Source organism: Perognathus longimembris, chromosome 23 (genome assembly GCF_023159225.1).
Source record: "Perognathus longimembris pacificus isolate PPM17 chromosome 23, ASM2315922v1, whole genome shotgun sequence".
Lineage (NCBI taxonomy): Eukaryota > Metazoa > Chordata > Mammalia > Rodentia > Heteromyidae > Perognathus > Perognathus longimembris.
In genome coordinates, this window is record NC_063183.1 from 31844838 (window position 1) to 31860660 (window position 15823).

Below are 15823 nucleotides of genomic sequence, written 5' to 3' on the forward strand. Positions count from 1 at the left end.
AGAGAGAGAGAGAGAGAGAGAGAGAGAGAGAGAGAGAGAGAGAGAGAGAGAGAGAAAGAGAGAGAGAGAGAGGGCTGATGAACACAGGGTTTTGTGCTTTCAGTTGTTTTTGTCTGCTCAAGGCTGGTGCTCTACCACTTGATACACAGCTCTACTTCAGGCTTTTGGGGTAGCTAATTAAAGGCAAGAGTCTCATGGACTTTCCTGCCTGGGCTGGCTTTGAATTGTGAGCCTCAGATCTCAGCCTCCTGAGCGACTAGGATTACAGATGTGAGCCACTAGCACCTGGCCAGAAAGAATCCTTGTTGATCTTCTGTCCTCTGTAGAAACCAGGGCCCAGCAAAATGAAGTGAGTGCTCATGGTCCTGCATCCAGGATCTGCAAGTGCTCCCCGGTAGGTTTTTACCAACTTCTGCTCCAGCAGTGAGCCTAAAACATCACCTTACACTGCTCTCTTTCCAGCACCAGTCCTCTTTGAATGGGCCTGTTTCTTGGCCTAATTTTTAATCTGAGATAGAAAGTGAGATTGGCAGATTTCCCTTTCACTTGGTTACCTGGCCAGTAGCAGCAGAACTCACTGGGTTCCATTTTCTAGAAACTTCCTCCATCCCCATGTCTGTGGCCTGGCATGACAGTGAGGCTCTCCCTGTTGGTCTGTGGGGGCATGTGCCCAGCATAAACTGCCCAACCTTATCTCCACCACCTCCTCAGAGGAAGGAGGAACAGGCTGTGAGCTTGCCTTATTTATTTTATGAGGAAACCGGCCCAGAAAAGCTGGTTTCCAAGGCCTTGGACGGAATCCCAAAGGGAGGAGTGGGAAAAGGAGACAGGGCGAGCAAAGCCTGTTTCCTGGGCACACCTGGTCCCCGTTTCCTGCAAATGTTGGCGTGGCACAGGCCACCCCCCTCCCCAGGCCAGGTACAGTGAGACTGGGAGCCCTCGAGGTCACGGCCATTGCCAAGTGAGGAATTTGCAGGAACTCATGTGGAACCTCCCCAAATGACCTGGGGGTATTTAGCGTGCACGTCTGGCAATCGCACCCCGACCGAGGCATCTCTTCTCCCTGGGCAGCGGTGAGTGTCAGCCACTCTCCACCCCTACATCCAGGGGTCCTGTACTACCCCTCAGCACCCCCACCCCACCCACCTGCAGGCATGGTGGCCCTCCAGCGTATTGCAGTGAACATACAGTATGCCTCCTTTTTTGCTTTTATATAAACATGATCTTTGTCCACTGTAGAACACCCCAGCCACAGGTCGTGCAGAAGTCCCTTCCAGGGTGCCATGGCGCTGGGCAAAGGGTTAAAGGCGCGGGGTTTGGATCCTGGCTCCCCTGGGAGAGGGCTGTGTATCTCAGTGTGCTTGCTGATAGCGGCGCTGAGGACCGCAGATGATGCCAGTAGCCGGCTCGGGCGGGCCAGGAACGGAGGAGCTCAGTAAATATTTGCTGCCATTGCTTATTCTTAGCTGTCATTTTGCTCTCGACCACAATAAAATGTCCAGACACAGGCTTTTCCAGTTGCAAAATAAACGCAGCCTGGAAACAATGCAGAGACTCCGGGCCCATGTTTAACTCAAGTGGCTCTTCAGAATGTGTGCCTATGTGTCCCAGATATTGGATGTTTATTTTGAGATGATTTGCACTTCCTATGGTTGGTAACAGCCTTCCTAGAACAACTTTTTTTTTAGAACTGTATAAGCAACTAAATCTTCTAACTTTCTAAAAACAAAGGTGTTTTTTGTTGTTGTTTTGTTTTTGTTGATACAGAGTTTGAACTCAGGGTTTTATGCTTGCTCAACGGATTCGTTGCCGGTTGAACCGTGCCTGCAGCCCAGCCTTTTGCTGGTTGTTTTGGAGATGGAGTCTCACAGACTTCTCTGCCCAGGCTTGCTTTGAGTCGTAATCCTCAGAGCCCAGCATCCTGAGTAGCCAGGATTACAGGGGTGAGCCACCAGCGCCCAACTGAAGTTATACTTGTTCAAGTTCACTCACTTGGTTAAACCAGCTTTATTTTATTTTCATTTTACTGTGGCAAGAACCTTGAACATGACATCTACCTTCTTAGCAGTTTTATTCTCCTACATCCCACTTGACCAAAAAAAAAAAAAAAATGGGGGCGGGGAGGCAGTACTGGGTCTTGTGCCGGCACTTGAGCGGCGCCCCCAGTCCTCACCGAGGACACGCCGTTGCCTTGCAGATCTCTCCAACTCATTCCCCGTGCATAGCTGAAACCGTCTGCCCGCTAATGAGCAACCCTCGTCCCCACGCTTAGGACCCTGGGACCGGCGGCATTCCTGTCCCAGGTCTTAAATGGAACTAATTTCGATCCCATAAGACTGAAGCCACGCACCATCCTGCTGGCCCTCGGTGCCTGGCTTATTTCACTCAGCCAAATGTCCTCAAGATGGTTCACGCTGCCTCATATTGCAGAGCTCTCCTCTTGTCACAGGCTGAGTGCTTGTCCGCATATGAACACGCCCCGATCCCCGGGTCCACTCGTCCACTCGAGGACACCCATGCCGTTTCTCCCGCTCAGCTCTCCAGCAGTGCTGCGCGCACATAGCCCTCCGAGAGCCTCTGGGCGGACTTTTCAGCAAAAACCCCCAAGTAGAATAGCTGGGTCACATGTTAGTTCTACTTTTAATTTGTTGGTTTATTTGCTGGTACTGGGATTTGAACTCAGGGCTTTTAAACACCGACTGTATTATGCAGTGGATCCTGGATGTGTAGTGGCCAAGAGAATGAGAAGTGGAATCTCGGTCCTAGTGGAGTTGCTGTCTACCAATCACCAGATAAATATTATACACCGTATGGTGCACGAAAGGAAAGTTACTGGAATATATGGAGGGAAAGCCAGGCGTGGTTGAGCATGACTATAATCCCAGCTATTCTAGGGGCTAAAATCTAGAGGGTTGTGGTTCAAAGTCATCCTAGATAGAAAAGTTTACATGGTTCTATCTCCAATGAACCAGTAAAATGTCAGACTGGAGGTGTGGCTCAAGTGGTAGACCAAAGTCTGAGCAAGCACCAGGCCCCGAGTTCTAACTCTACTACTGTCTAACACACACACACACACACACACACACACACACACACACACACACACACGGAAGATGGCCAAGTTGGAATGTAACGTACTCCCAGCTACTCCCAAGGCTCAGGCAAGGATTGAAAGTTCAATGCTGCTGCCCTGCATAATGTAGCCAGACCCTATCTCAAAATGAAGATTACAAAGGGCTAGAGGTCCAGCTCAGTGGTAGGGCCCTCGCTTAGCATTTGTAAAGCCCTGAGTTTGATCTCCAATACTGCAAAAAGAGAAAAACAGAAAGTATCCTCAGAGGGAAGCTGGTTTGAGTGGTGTGAAGTTCTTGCAGCAGGACTTGCGGCTACAGCATGATGGGACCCGGCCCGGCCCCTCCGAGGCCTGTGATCGGGCCTGGCAGGTGCTCCAAGGACAGACCTATCTGGAGGAAACAGGAGGGAGAGCCCATCCTGCTGGCATGGGGGGGGGGGGGCACGGGAGCCATGGAGCCATAGATGGAGGTGAGGCAAGGGTATCTCAGGCCAAAGGAAAAGTCTGGATAACAATGGAGAGACAGGAAAATGCCTCAGGGCCCCAGGTGGTTTTTGGCATGGGGCAGGAAAGCAGGAGAAAAGGCTGCGTAGGAAGAAACTACTCATGGAGAATGTGTTGTGGACAAGTTTTTCTTGGAAGTAATTGGGCCTTCCCAGCTTTGGGGGTTTCCTCTAAGGAGCAGGAGTCATTTGAGGGCTGGAATAGACAGGAAAGAGCCTGGGGACAAGGACATGTGGGGACACCTGCAGCCTTCGCAGTGCCTGCCTCTGATGAGTCCTCCCTGGACTCTGCTGGAGGACTCGATTGTGGCCACGAGCTCTAGGAGAACCCAGATCACACTGACAAATCCCCACACAAGTGCAGGGCAGGCCATGCCTGGAACCCAGCTGGCTTTGAGAAGGAAGCAAGGTTTTTCTTGTGGTTCATTTGAGATAAGTCTCTTAGACTTTCCTGCCTGGGATGGCTTTGAGCCATGAATACTGGAAGTGATGGTGTGACTCAAAGTGGTAGAACACTAGTCTTGAGTGAAGAAAGCTCAAGGATAGCGCCCAGACTTTGATCAAGCCTCAAAACTGACCCAAAAGAAGAAGAAGCAGAAGAAACAAGGTTCACACTGGGACCAAGGCCAGCCTCGGGCACAGGAGGAAAGTGGCAGCCGAACCTGGCCTTGATTCTGGCCATCTCCCATTGTCCTGCATCCTTTCATTGGAACACATTGTGTGTTTGAAACCTGGATAATTAGAAACTTGGCTCTGGGGAGAAATTGAAGGATTTTCCCCCCTCTCTTATTCTATTCAAAACAGATGGACAAATTTGCTTTCCTCTGGCCCTGCCCCTCTCCCTCCCATAATTACCTGAGCCAGGGAACCAGCTAGCCCCGGACGCCATTTCCTGGCAAGCCTCCCTTGGCCTCCACAGGAAGCCCTTGATTGGGTGGCCAGGGCTCCTTCCTTCCCGGCCCCCTCCCCTTGTTCCTGGAACGCCAAGCCAGGCGTGCCAAGCTGGAATCTTCCCATGGCAGATGAGCTTTCCCAGCTCCCCGTCTCTGGGCAAAGATAGAAACTAATTCTAAACAAGTGAACTGATGACATCGCTCTCTCTTTTTTCTGGCTCTAGACTAACAGACAGTCCATGGGAATGTCTTAAATAATTGATATTTCTAGGCTTGAATGAATAGAAAATGTTAAAAACCTGCTGAGCTCCATGGAATTATCCAGACCTGAATGTGTGTGTGCACGGTATACACCCATGTATTCACCTGCACATGTGTTCTCCTGCATGCTGGGCCATGGTGCACTGCCTCCCTGGAGCTTGCTCTCCTCACCCTGCGTTCTTGCTCCTGATCTGTCACCGTGTACACCTCTCTTGTCACCTAGACCAGAGTCAGGTGCTTGTGAACTGGTGTATCCTTCAAGGCGCCACTGGACAATTCAGATTTTACATCAACCTCTTCAAGTGTAATCCCCACCCTATCCCCTGCTTTGGTAGAACTGAGGTTTGAACTCAAGAAGGCCTGTGCTCGCTAGGCTGGTGCTTTACCACCTGAGCCATGCCTCCAGACCAACTTTTTGCTGGTGGTTTTGGAGATAGAGTCTCGGGCTTATGGCTGGCCCGGAATGAAGATCTTCCCAATCCCAGCCTCCCTTCAAGCTAGGATGACAAGGTGCGTGTGATCACACCCAGCCATCAATTGAGAAGGGGTCTCACACACTCTCTACCCAGGTTGGCCTCAAACCATAATTCTCCCATTCTTAGCCTCCCAGGTAACTACCTTTGCAAACATGAGCCACTGTGGCTCAGCTTCCTTGTCTTCTTCTTCTTCTTTTTTTTTTTTTTTTTTTTTGGCCAATACTGGGCCTTGGACTTAGGGCCTGAGCACTGTCGCTGGCTTCTTTTTGCTCAAGGCTAGCACTCTACCACTTGAGCCACTGCGCCACTTCTGGCCATGTTCTATATATGTGGTGCTGAGGAATCGAACCCAGGGCCTCATGTATACAAGGCAAGCACTCTAGCACTAGGCCATATTCCCAGTCTCTTCTTTTTTTAAAAATAACCTTGGCCTTCTGCAGAGGTCTGCAGGCAGTCTTGATGGACACGGTTCAGCTTCCTGGTCCATCAGCAGTTTGCAGATGAATGTCTTTAAACAAGTTAGCAGCCTTGGGCGCTTACTAGACCACGTATTCATGTGTGCTTTGTCAGCTTCATTGATATACGACATGATTAAATGTACCCATTTTAACTGTGTGGTTTGGTGGCAGATTTGTGGACACACAGAACCATCACCACAAGGAGGGACCCCGTCACCCCACGAGGCCCCTCCTTGCTGGAGCAAGCCGCTTAGTAGCCCTTCTCAGCCTTGCCCCAGCCGTAGGCCGCACTGACCGCTCCTGTCGTCCAGCTTAGCGTGGCTGCTGTAGCATTTCTTGCAGGTGGGATGCCCCATAGGTGCTATTTGGGGGATTGGCTTTTTTTTTTTTTTACTCTGAATTCTGTGTCTGAGATGCAGATGTTGTGGCAAAGCTGTGGTTCACACTTGACTGCTGGCTGGCGTTCAGCCTGCACGTGTATACCATGCATCCGCCCACCTGTCGGGACCGGGCTAGGAACCTGAGCTTTATAGCTGACCCTCAAGGACAGTTCCACACACACCCATGGCATTCAGCAATAATTAATTGTCTGACACCGGTGGCTCACACTTGCAATCCTCGATCCTAGGGAGACCATGAGCCGAAGGTTGTGATTCAAAGCCAGTGCCCAGCAGGCAAAAGGGAACCGAATTCTGACACATGCACAACATGATGGTCCTTGGGGCATTACACTGAGTGACAGCAGCCAGTCACCCAGGGGCAAATAACTGTGTCGGTCGGTACACCTCCTTCTACAGAGTGCTAGAGTCGTCAGAGTCATACACAAGGGAGGGAGAGCGATGCGGAGCGGCTGGGTGCAGCGCTCCCCCTGGGGACAATGAGAGCACCCTGGCCGGGCCTGGGGGACATGGCGGCAGGATCTCATCTGATCGGGTCTGCATGCCCACTGCAATCTCACCGGCCTCACGCGGGCTAGGCCAGTTGCTGTTTGGTTCCCAACTGGGGAGCCTTTTGTTCAACACCTTTAAATCAGCTACTGTGAACGCAAATTTAAGTTCAAGTGTCACAGTTGTGTCACAGCCCAGCAGTCAACCGAGGTGGCCCTGGAGGGAAGAGGCTCGGCTGCAGGCCAGGCGCTCTGCCCAGGGGCACTGGGGTGGAGAGATGGGGAAAGGGGGGCAGTGGCTCGCCCGTCACCGTGCGTGGTAGCAAACCAAAGATAGCTGGGTAAAGGAAACAGAAGAGGGACTGTTGGGGGACCCGACTGTTCACAACTTATCCGCTCAGTGTGCACCCTAATCATAGCATTTGTTAGTTTTGGCCACATTGGGGCTTGAACTCAGGGCCTTTACTTCCTAGGCCATGCCCTGGCCCTTTTTGCATTAGCTATCTTCTGGACTGGGACTCGGGGACTCATGTTTTCTCCCAGCGCCAGCTTCAGACCATAATCCTGTAGCCTGTGCTTCCTGCATAGCTGGGATAACCGACGTGTGACACCATGCCTAGCTTGTTTGTGGAGAGGAGGTCTTGCTAACTTTTCACCCGGGCTGTCCTTGCACTGAAATCATCCTTATCTCTTTTTCCCAAGTAGCTGGGATTACAGGCATGAACTATCATCGTCCTAGCCACACAACAATTTCTTTAGTCTATTTCTGAATCTTCAGACACTGGAGCTTGGTCACAGGGAGACCCACTGAGAAAGCGCTTGGGATCGGAGGGCTGAGTCAATCCATTGCTGCTTTGGAAAGGCAAGCCCATCCAGGTGCTTCTGTGGGTGGGTCTCAAACAGCTTCCTGGCACCCAGGAACCCACAAGTTCGTTCATCTACTGAGGATCTGGCCCTGTGACCTGAAATCCGGGGCTCTCTGGAGCACAAGTCAGTCTCGAGTGACAGCTGTACTTATTGTTACCCTTGGAGACCACTCGTGTGGCCTGGCAGAGCCAGCAGCGCTGAGGGAAATCTCGTCCATCTCTACATGCTACCCTGTGACGTGTTCAATAAACTGACTGCTGAAAGAGCTGGGAATAAGCTGGCCCACTTTCTAAGCGCTGCGTGTATCCTCCTCCTTCCCAAAGAATCAAGGGGACTGCAGCTAGACAGAGCTGGAGAGCAAGAACCGGAAGTGCCTGCTGACATGGGCTCCGCCTGGTTCTGGTTCCTCCCTTCACGCTGGTTATTCAAAGACATGGGAGCATCACCCCTGGACCCCTGTGGTTTCCTAATAGATGATTTCCTCTAGATACTTCCTCACTAGCCTCTGAGCCCACATGCCCCCCATCCCAGTACTAGCCAGCACCCTAAGTGGATATTAATGTTTTTGGCCTTAGAGATATCTGGTACAGACTGTTGGTTCATATTTTAATTTTTTGAGTGGAGAGGGTATTATTAGGGCTTAACCTCAGGGCCTGGGCTTTGTTAGGCAGGTGCTCTACCAGTTGAGTCACAACCCCAGCTCTTCTTTGCTTTTTCAGTTTATTTTTGAGGTAAGAGTCTTGCTACTTTGTTGCTTATTGGCTTGAACCACAATCTCCCTCTCTTCCTTCCAAGTAGCTGGGATCTATTCCAGCATTTTCTACGAATGTAATTGTGGTGAAATCATCCTTTAAAAGTGATGTCTAACTCTCTTGTTAGTTTGAGATTACCTTTGTTGACAAATGAAGATCCAGCTTCTTTTCACTGCTATATGATATTTTGTTAACTGAACATACTATGCTTGCTTTAAAAAAAAAATCCTGGCTGGAAATATGGCCTAGTGGCAAGAGTGCTTGCCTTGTATACATGAAGCCTTGGGTTCGATTCCTCAGCACCACAAATATAGAAAAAGCCAGAAGTGGTGCTGTGGCTCAAGTGGCAGAGTGCTAGCCTTGAGCAAAAAGAAGCCAGGGACAGTGCTCAGGCCCCTAGTTCAAGGCCCAGGACTGGCAAAAAAAAAAAAAATCCTAAAAGCTGGGTGTAGTGGCCCACAGCTGTTATTCTAGCTACTTCAGAGGCGAGGATCTGGAGGATTATACGCTGAGATGCTGGTTCTGCCACTGAGGAACTTGAGATTAAAATAACCTTGGGGGACAGGCCTCCTTGTGGGAACCTGCCACCCTGGGGAAATGCCTGAACGTCTTGACCTTGGGCTTGAAGAGTGTTTACTTGATTTGAAGCATTGGTAAGGGGCCAAAGAAGGGTTGGTGGAACTTGTTGTGGTCTTGGTCATTTTAAAAAAGAAATTGGCTAAGGGCCACTTCACAGAATGGCTGTGAGACATAATTTCACAAAACACAAATATTTAGAACACCCTTCATCTATAAATAGTCCCAATGACAAATAGCCGTCACAACTTTGCCCAGGCCAATCCTTGACCCAAACACGCTCCACGCTTGAATTAGAAGAAGGCAGTTCCTCCTCTCCCAAACTTGCCGGACGCCCCGAAGGTGTCTAAGTGGCCTCCCCTCCTGTCTCTTCCCTCTCTGGCTCTTTCCACAAAGTGAGGCTCGTCAGAAATAAGAGGCTTCCTGGCTGGTGGGCTGCGGTGGTGCAGAATCACTGGCCGGCTTCGACAGTGATCCCGAGGACGGACCGTGCTAGGCGACATCCGCAAATCGCGAGGGCTGATGGAAGTGACCCGCGCGCACTGCCCACTCTGTCCCCTCGCGCGTTTCCGTGAGAGGGGGTCCCAGGCTCCCCCCTCGTGGCGTGCCTCCAGCCACTGGCGCCCCCTGTGCAGTGACGGCAGTCCCGCGGCCCGGGCGGCTCCTGCCATTGTGTGTGTGTTTTCACGCGAGGTGTGATGCCGTGCCCTCCTCTCCACCCAGGGTATGACTTCTGCCAGGTCCTGCAGTGGTTTGCGGAGCGGGTGGACAGGATCATCCTGCTCTTCGACGCGCACAAGCTGGACATCTCAGACGAGTTCTCCGAGGCCATCAAGGCCTTCCGGGGCCAGGATGACAAGATCCGCGTGGTGCTGAACAAGGCCGACCAGGTGGACACGCAGCAGCTCATGCGGGTCTACGGAGCCCTCATGTGGTCGCTGGGCAAAGTCATCAACACGCCCGAAGTCCTGCGCGTCTACATCGGCTCCTTCTGGGCGCAGCCCCTGCAGAACACCGACAACCGCCGGCTCTTCGAGGCCGAGGCCCAGGACCTCTTCAGAGACATCCAGAGCCTGCCCCAGAAGGCGGCCGTGCGCAAACTCAACGACCTCATCAAGCGAGCGAGGCTGGCCAAGGTGAGCGGGGGGGCCCCTGGACAGCCACCTCGTGTTGGGGGGGGTCTGCTGCCCTCTCCTCTCCGGAGGGAAGGAAGTGGGGGAGGCGGGCTCCATTCCAGAAGCCCAAAGGGATGGAATGTGTGCTGGGCTAACAATAGAGCTTTGCAGCTGGGCGCCGGTGGCTCATACCTGTAATCCTAGCTACTCAGAAGGCTGAGATCAGAGGATGGGGTAGTGTGAGGGCTTTGCCATCATTCAGGGGCTCCCCAACCTCACAGCTGAGCCTCCTAGCATCCCCAGAAATGTGTGTCTGGTGAGGTGACTAGAGGTCAGGCGACCCCCTGCCCCTTTCAGGCAGCTGAATCCTGTCATAAATCTCACCACTCCTCCAGGACAAAGTACAGGGAAAAAATGATTCTGTAGAAAATCTGTGCATTACTCATAGCGCTGGAAATCTGTGCTTGGTTCGCAAAGGAGCTCAGGCCTGGTGGTTCCTCAGAAGCGCACGAGAGTTTCATCCAGTGCAACTTTCCCAGGCCCCGCCCCGGGGCTTCTGCCTCACGTGTGCGTGTGTGTGCACATGTGTGTAAGCTCCCAGGGATCCGACTGGGTGGCAGGCCGCCGGGACTGTCCGTGCAGCCTCTTTATCGCTCTGCCTGGCCCCAGTCTCTGGGATGGCTGTCTCCAGCCGCCGGTACTTGGTAAATGTCATCAGCAAACACAGACATCCCTTCCTTCCTGCATCCCTCCCGCCTCACGGCAGATGGCGTCTGGTCTGTGCAGGAAAAGGAGGGAGCAGCTGTCTTCTGTGCCCCTGTGCACAGCAGCCTCTCCTAAGTCAAAAGAGCACATTCTGGCTGCCACTGCTCCAGCCACAGGACGTCCATCTCCTGGATTCCTCTCTACTTCCCTGCGGTCTCCTAGTGAGAGCATATGCATTCCTCTCATGGTGCTGTGTGAGTCACCCTGCTTTATTCTCTCTTCCTGCTGCCAGCTGCTTCCTGTCCAGAGCCACGTGTGGCTGCTTTTGTTCCTGCTTTGCTGATCCACGGATCTGCAGCTCTCCTGAAGGGATCGCTCCCTCGTGCCTGCCCTGGGCCTAGTGCCTGGTGACAGGAAGCCTGGTTTTTGCTCATGCAGCAACCCTCCGGCAGCTGGGGTGGTTGAACTTCACTTTCAGAGTGTGGAGCGGCCCCTGCTATTTAATAACTGAAGCTGGTAGCTCGTCCGGTAGTCTTGGCAAATTTCAAGATGTTTATTTATTTATTTTTGTGGGGAGGAGTCTGTTTTTAATGCCGCCAGACATTTTTTTAAATTTGCCAATCCTTGCAGAGGGTCAGGTGACACAGATGCACTTCTATTCCGTCATCTCTGTAAATCGGAGCAGGGAAGCGTCTGGAAGCGCCGTGCGCCCTCCGCCTAGAGCGGCCCTGGCATCCCGGAGCTGGGCCTGCGGCCACTGCACCGCCTAAGCCGAGGGAGGCACAGACCAGGCTCTGTGTCCCACGCCGCATAATGAAAGCCCTTGTGCGGAGTGGGGGTGGACGGCCGACCTGCTGAGCTTTCTTATAGGCAGAGGCTGGCTTGGTTTACGTCTTCCTAAGAATAGTATCTGGCTTGTTCCTTTTCACAAAGGACAATGTTTGAAGCACAGAAACTTCCAGCCCCGGCACGTCAGGGCCGTGTGCATGGGGAGTGCCAGGCCGAGCTGCGGGGGCAGGGAGGAGGCTGCCCGTGTGCTGGGTCCTAGCTGTGAGCGCATAGCGCTCCCTTCATGCCATCCACCGCCTTGCGGTGTTCACTTGGATGCTAATTGCGTTGGAACTCAAACCTATAGCCACCTTGCGCACAGCGAGCGAGTAACACTGAGCTACACCTCCAGCCCTCTGTCTGTAGTTTTGTCTTTGGTACCAGGATTTGAACTCAGGTCCTTGAGCTTCCTGGGCAGTTTGTCTACTGCTTTAGCCATACCTCCAGCCCTCTGTATCTGCAGTTCTACCTTCCCTTTGTGGGCTTGTTTGTGGTTACAAGGACAAGGAGACACCTGAGCTTTTCACTTTGGAGTGTTTCTCTTCATCTAGCCTTCCTTTTGCAGGCAGAAATCCTGCCGGCTGACCCCGTTTGCATCCCTGTATCATTCCCTTTGGGCTTGTCAGGAACTGTACAGAGGCCCCTGTCCTCAGTTTACCCAGAAGGCCTGCTGCTCAGAAAGGTACAGAAACCTCCCTGAGTGTCAGAGCCCACGTGTGAGAAAATTCCCAGTCTACATAGTCAGCCTGCTTAGTCCAGAGCGAGCGCTCCCGCAGGCACCAGAGTAGACGGTCAGCAGCCGCTCGCTCTTCCTGGCCAGCCATTCATTTCCGAGCTATTAATCTGTCGTTCTGTGTGTCCTAGAAAATTCTACCTCCACAGAACCCCTAAAAAGCCGAGTGGTTTATGGAACCGACATTTTGAAAGCATGTTGATGTCCCCTAGCTGGTGGCAGGTCTCAGCTGCTGGAGGATCTATTTATAGAGCTTGTAATTAGGCAGACTCCGTGGCCCATCCAGAGAAAGCAGGCATGTCCTCATTTTAATTCCACTCCAAGTGTCATAAAGAAGAGATTTAAGGGGCAGGTGCTGGTATCTCACGCCTGTGATCCTAGCTACTTAGCAGGCTGAGATCTGAGGATCACCGTTTGAAGCCAGCCCAGGCAGGAAAGCCCGTGAGACTCTTGTTTCCAGTTAACCACAAAACTCCTGAAGTGGAGCTGTGACTCAAGTAGTAGAGCACTGGCCTTGAGCACAAAAGCTCAAGCCACAGGACCAGCAAAAAAAGGAGAGACGGATTTAATAATACAAAAAGAAAATACTCTTTTCCAAGAGCTCTGATGGTTTAATGGTTTCCCTACTGAAATTTAATGATTTAAAGTACTAGGGATTACACACTGAGCCTCATACATGTTGGGAAAGTGCTCTACCTCTATATTCTGTTTTTGCGATTAGGGATTCCATAACTTCACTCACACTAGCCTTGAACTGGAAGTCTTCCTGCCTCTGTCTCCTGAGTAACTGGGATTACAGGCATGCGCCGCCATACCCAGCTGACACGTGTCTTTTTCTGTGTATATATTTCACAAGTCTCTGTTCCGAGGAACAGGAGGCCTTCGGGGTGGTTGGGTGGCTCTCCAAGATCCGGTCCCTGATGGTGGTCAGCCTGTTCAGAGGACTGTTAGCTCTTGAGAGTGCAGTCACGGCTAACTGCAGGATTCTTTAAATTATTTCCGTAGAGCCCAAACAAGGGTTTGGAGAATCTCATTTAATTTTATTCAGCTGTAGCTCAGATAAGCAAACTATAGAAATTAGACTCATGCCCATCCCAAAGTCATCTTTTTTTTTTTTTTTTTTGGCCAGTCCTGGGCCGTGAACTCAGGGCCTGAGCACTGTCCCTGGCTTCTTTTTGCTCAAGGCTAGCACTCTGCCACTTGAGCCACAGCGCCACTTCTGGCCATTTTCTGTATATGTGGTGCTGGGGAATCGAACCCAGGGCCTCATGTATATGAGGCAGGCACTCTTGCCACTAGGCCATATCCCCAGCCCCCCAAAGTCATCTTTATGTAATAAATAATCCTAAGTAAAAAGCCCCAGCAAGTCCCCTGCAGACCCTGCCCTTTAGAAACACATTGCCCAAGATTAGGAAAGGTCTCCACCCACTTGAAGATCTTGCCCAACTGAAAAAAAAAAAACCCACCAGAAAACGAGGCACCATTTGAGGAAGCCACAAGTGAGAAGGAGAAAGAAAAGAAGAGCTCAGTGATTTTTCAGGGCTCGCTGGAGTTCCGTGGAATGTAGCGTTCTCCTCGCAGTCACGTGTCAGGGAGCCTGGCTTTTCTGCCTTGCTGTGAAATGCCTTCTGAGGAGGCGGCAGGCGTTCTGTTAGCATTGTGCAGCTCGCCGATGCCTCCTGACTCACCGAGTGACAGCTGGGCCGGGTGAGGGAGGAGCAGGCTAATCCCGCTCCACCTAGGGGCTTTAAAAATAGCCCAGTTGCTGCCCGAGCCGGAGCCCATATACGGAAGCCTGTGTGTGAAGGCCGACCTCAGCCCCTGCGGACCCTTCAGCCTCCCTTAAGGCTGTGTGCCAGCTTGGGGCTGAACAGGCTACCAAACCCTTGCCCAACAGAAACGAATCGGATACTTCTGTCGGCCTCACACGATCTTAACCTGGGAGGTCGCCTCGCAAGTGTTTTTTGTTTATATTATTATAAACCTCCCTTTTTTTCCAGTGGTTCACGCCTGTAGTCCTAACTACTTGGGAGACAGATCTGGTTTGAATCCAGCCCAGTGAGTGACAGAGAGTCTCTAATCCTGCTCCATCTTGGGGCTTTCAAAATAGCTCAGCAAAATCCTGGACTAGGTGTATGGCTTACGTGGTAGAGCACCGGCTGTGAGCAGAATAATCTGAATGAGCGTGTGAAGCCTTGAATTCTGGCACAAAAATAGCCTGGTGGATAGATAGATAGATAGATAGATAGATAGATAGATAGATAGATAGATAGACAGCACCACTGAAAATGTGCTAGTCCTCCAGTTGCAAATGCTCTCCACCAGATTGATTATGTCTTCAGATGAGAAATGAGACATTCCGCCCTGTTTCCCGGCTGCTTTCCCCACGCCACTGCCTTGCACACGTGCTGGTACTTCCTCCTCCTCCATGCCACGTAACGCGAGCCAGACCCTCTCCTGAGCATGGCTTCCCACTCCTGGCAGGGACGGCTGGAGTTCCAGCCCTCGGGCCATCCTCCCCTCCCTCCTCCTCCTCTTTCTGAGCACCTCTTCTCCCTGTTCCCCATCTTCTCCAGGGCTTTTCTCTTGTTATAAAGAGCCATAGGTCCCAGGATGTTTCAGTGGTTGCCAGGACTGACCCTCAGTCCAGCATTTGTTTAGAGAGATATCGGAGACACCGAAGACAGAGTGAGCTTTGGGGGGTGACTAGCCACTCAGCCTGTCCCCTGTGTTTAGCGAGCGCCTCTGGGAAGTGACAGGACGGGGCCTCCTGCCAGAAGCCGCAGTTCCTGCCCGCATTCCTGTGTGTCATTCGGAATGACTCTGGACTGTGATCCCTGTTTCATGTTCCCTGTGTCAGAGGAAGAGCAACCGGTCCCTCAAGCTTCCCAGTGAACCGGGAGCGATCAGAAATCAAACCTCAAATCAGCCGTCTAAACTCTTGCTCTGCAGGACACAGTTCATTTGGAGTTCCAGCTTTCCAACAGCTTCAAGAGGGGCTGGGAATATGGCCTAGAGGCAAGAGTGCTTGCCTAGTATACATGAGGCCCTGGGTTCGATTCCCCAGCACCACATATATAGAAAACAGCCAGAAGTGGCGCTGTGGCTCAAGTGGAAGAGTGCTAGCCTTGAGCAAAAAGAAGCCAGGAACAGTGCTCAGGCCCTGAGTTCAAGCCCAGGACTGGCAAAAAAAAAAAAATCAGCTTCAAGAGCGCTTGGACTCGCCCACTGGACAGAAACGAGGGCAGTGGAGGTCGGTGCCGCCTCCCCGCCTCCCCGCTGGCCGGCCGGGGGACCCTGACAAAGCCATGAGCTTCCTGGGGCCAAACTCAGTTGGGCTTAGAGGGTCCATTCAAGCCAGTCTATGCTTCCAAGGTTCATAGTTCACTGCATAGCTTGATAAGCTTTTGTTTTGGTGCTGGCCCTGAGGCTTGGACTCAGGTGCTGTCCCTGAGCCTTTTGCTCCAGGCTAGCACTCTACCATTTGAGCCACAGCGCCACTTCTGGCTTTGTGATAGTTAATTGGAAATAAGAGTTTCACAGACTTTCCTGCTCGGACTGACTTTGAACCAAGATCCTTAGATCTCAGCCTCTTGAGTAGCTAGGATTACAGGCGTGGGCTACCAGCACCAAGCAGGATAAACTTCTTAAAGTTGAGGTGTGTACCTGGAACCTCACACTGGGTGCTTGTGTTCAG

General features: G+C 51.9%; 1 protein-coding gene and 1 long non-coding RNA gene across 3 annotated transcripts in view; one reads left to right on the forward strand and one right to left on the reverse strand.

Moving 5' to 3' along the window:
- Ehd4 (EH domain containing 4) overlaps window positions 1–15823 on the forward strand; it is a 63803-nt gene that overhangs the window by 24862 nt on the left and 23118 nt on the right. For both annotated transcript variants that reach the window (XM_048332379.1, XM_048332378.1), the window contains exon 4: window positions 9469–9881. In XM_048332379.1, the coding sequence (XP_048188336.1) occupies window positions 9469–9881 (413 nt within the window). The remainder of the gene's footprint in view (window positions 1–9468; window positions 9882–15823) is intronic.
- LOC125340636 lies at window positions 192–12952 on the reverse strand. Its single transcript, XR_007208793.1, has 3 exons — window positions 12942–12952; window positions 3055–3057; window positions 192–415 (listed from the first exon to the last, which is right to left on the reverse strand). It is a non-coding gene; the product is annotated as an uncharacterized LOC125340636 (long non-coding RNA).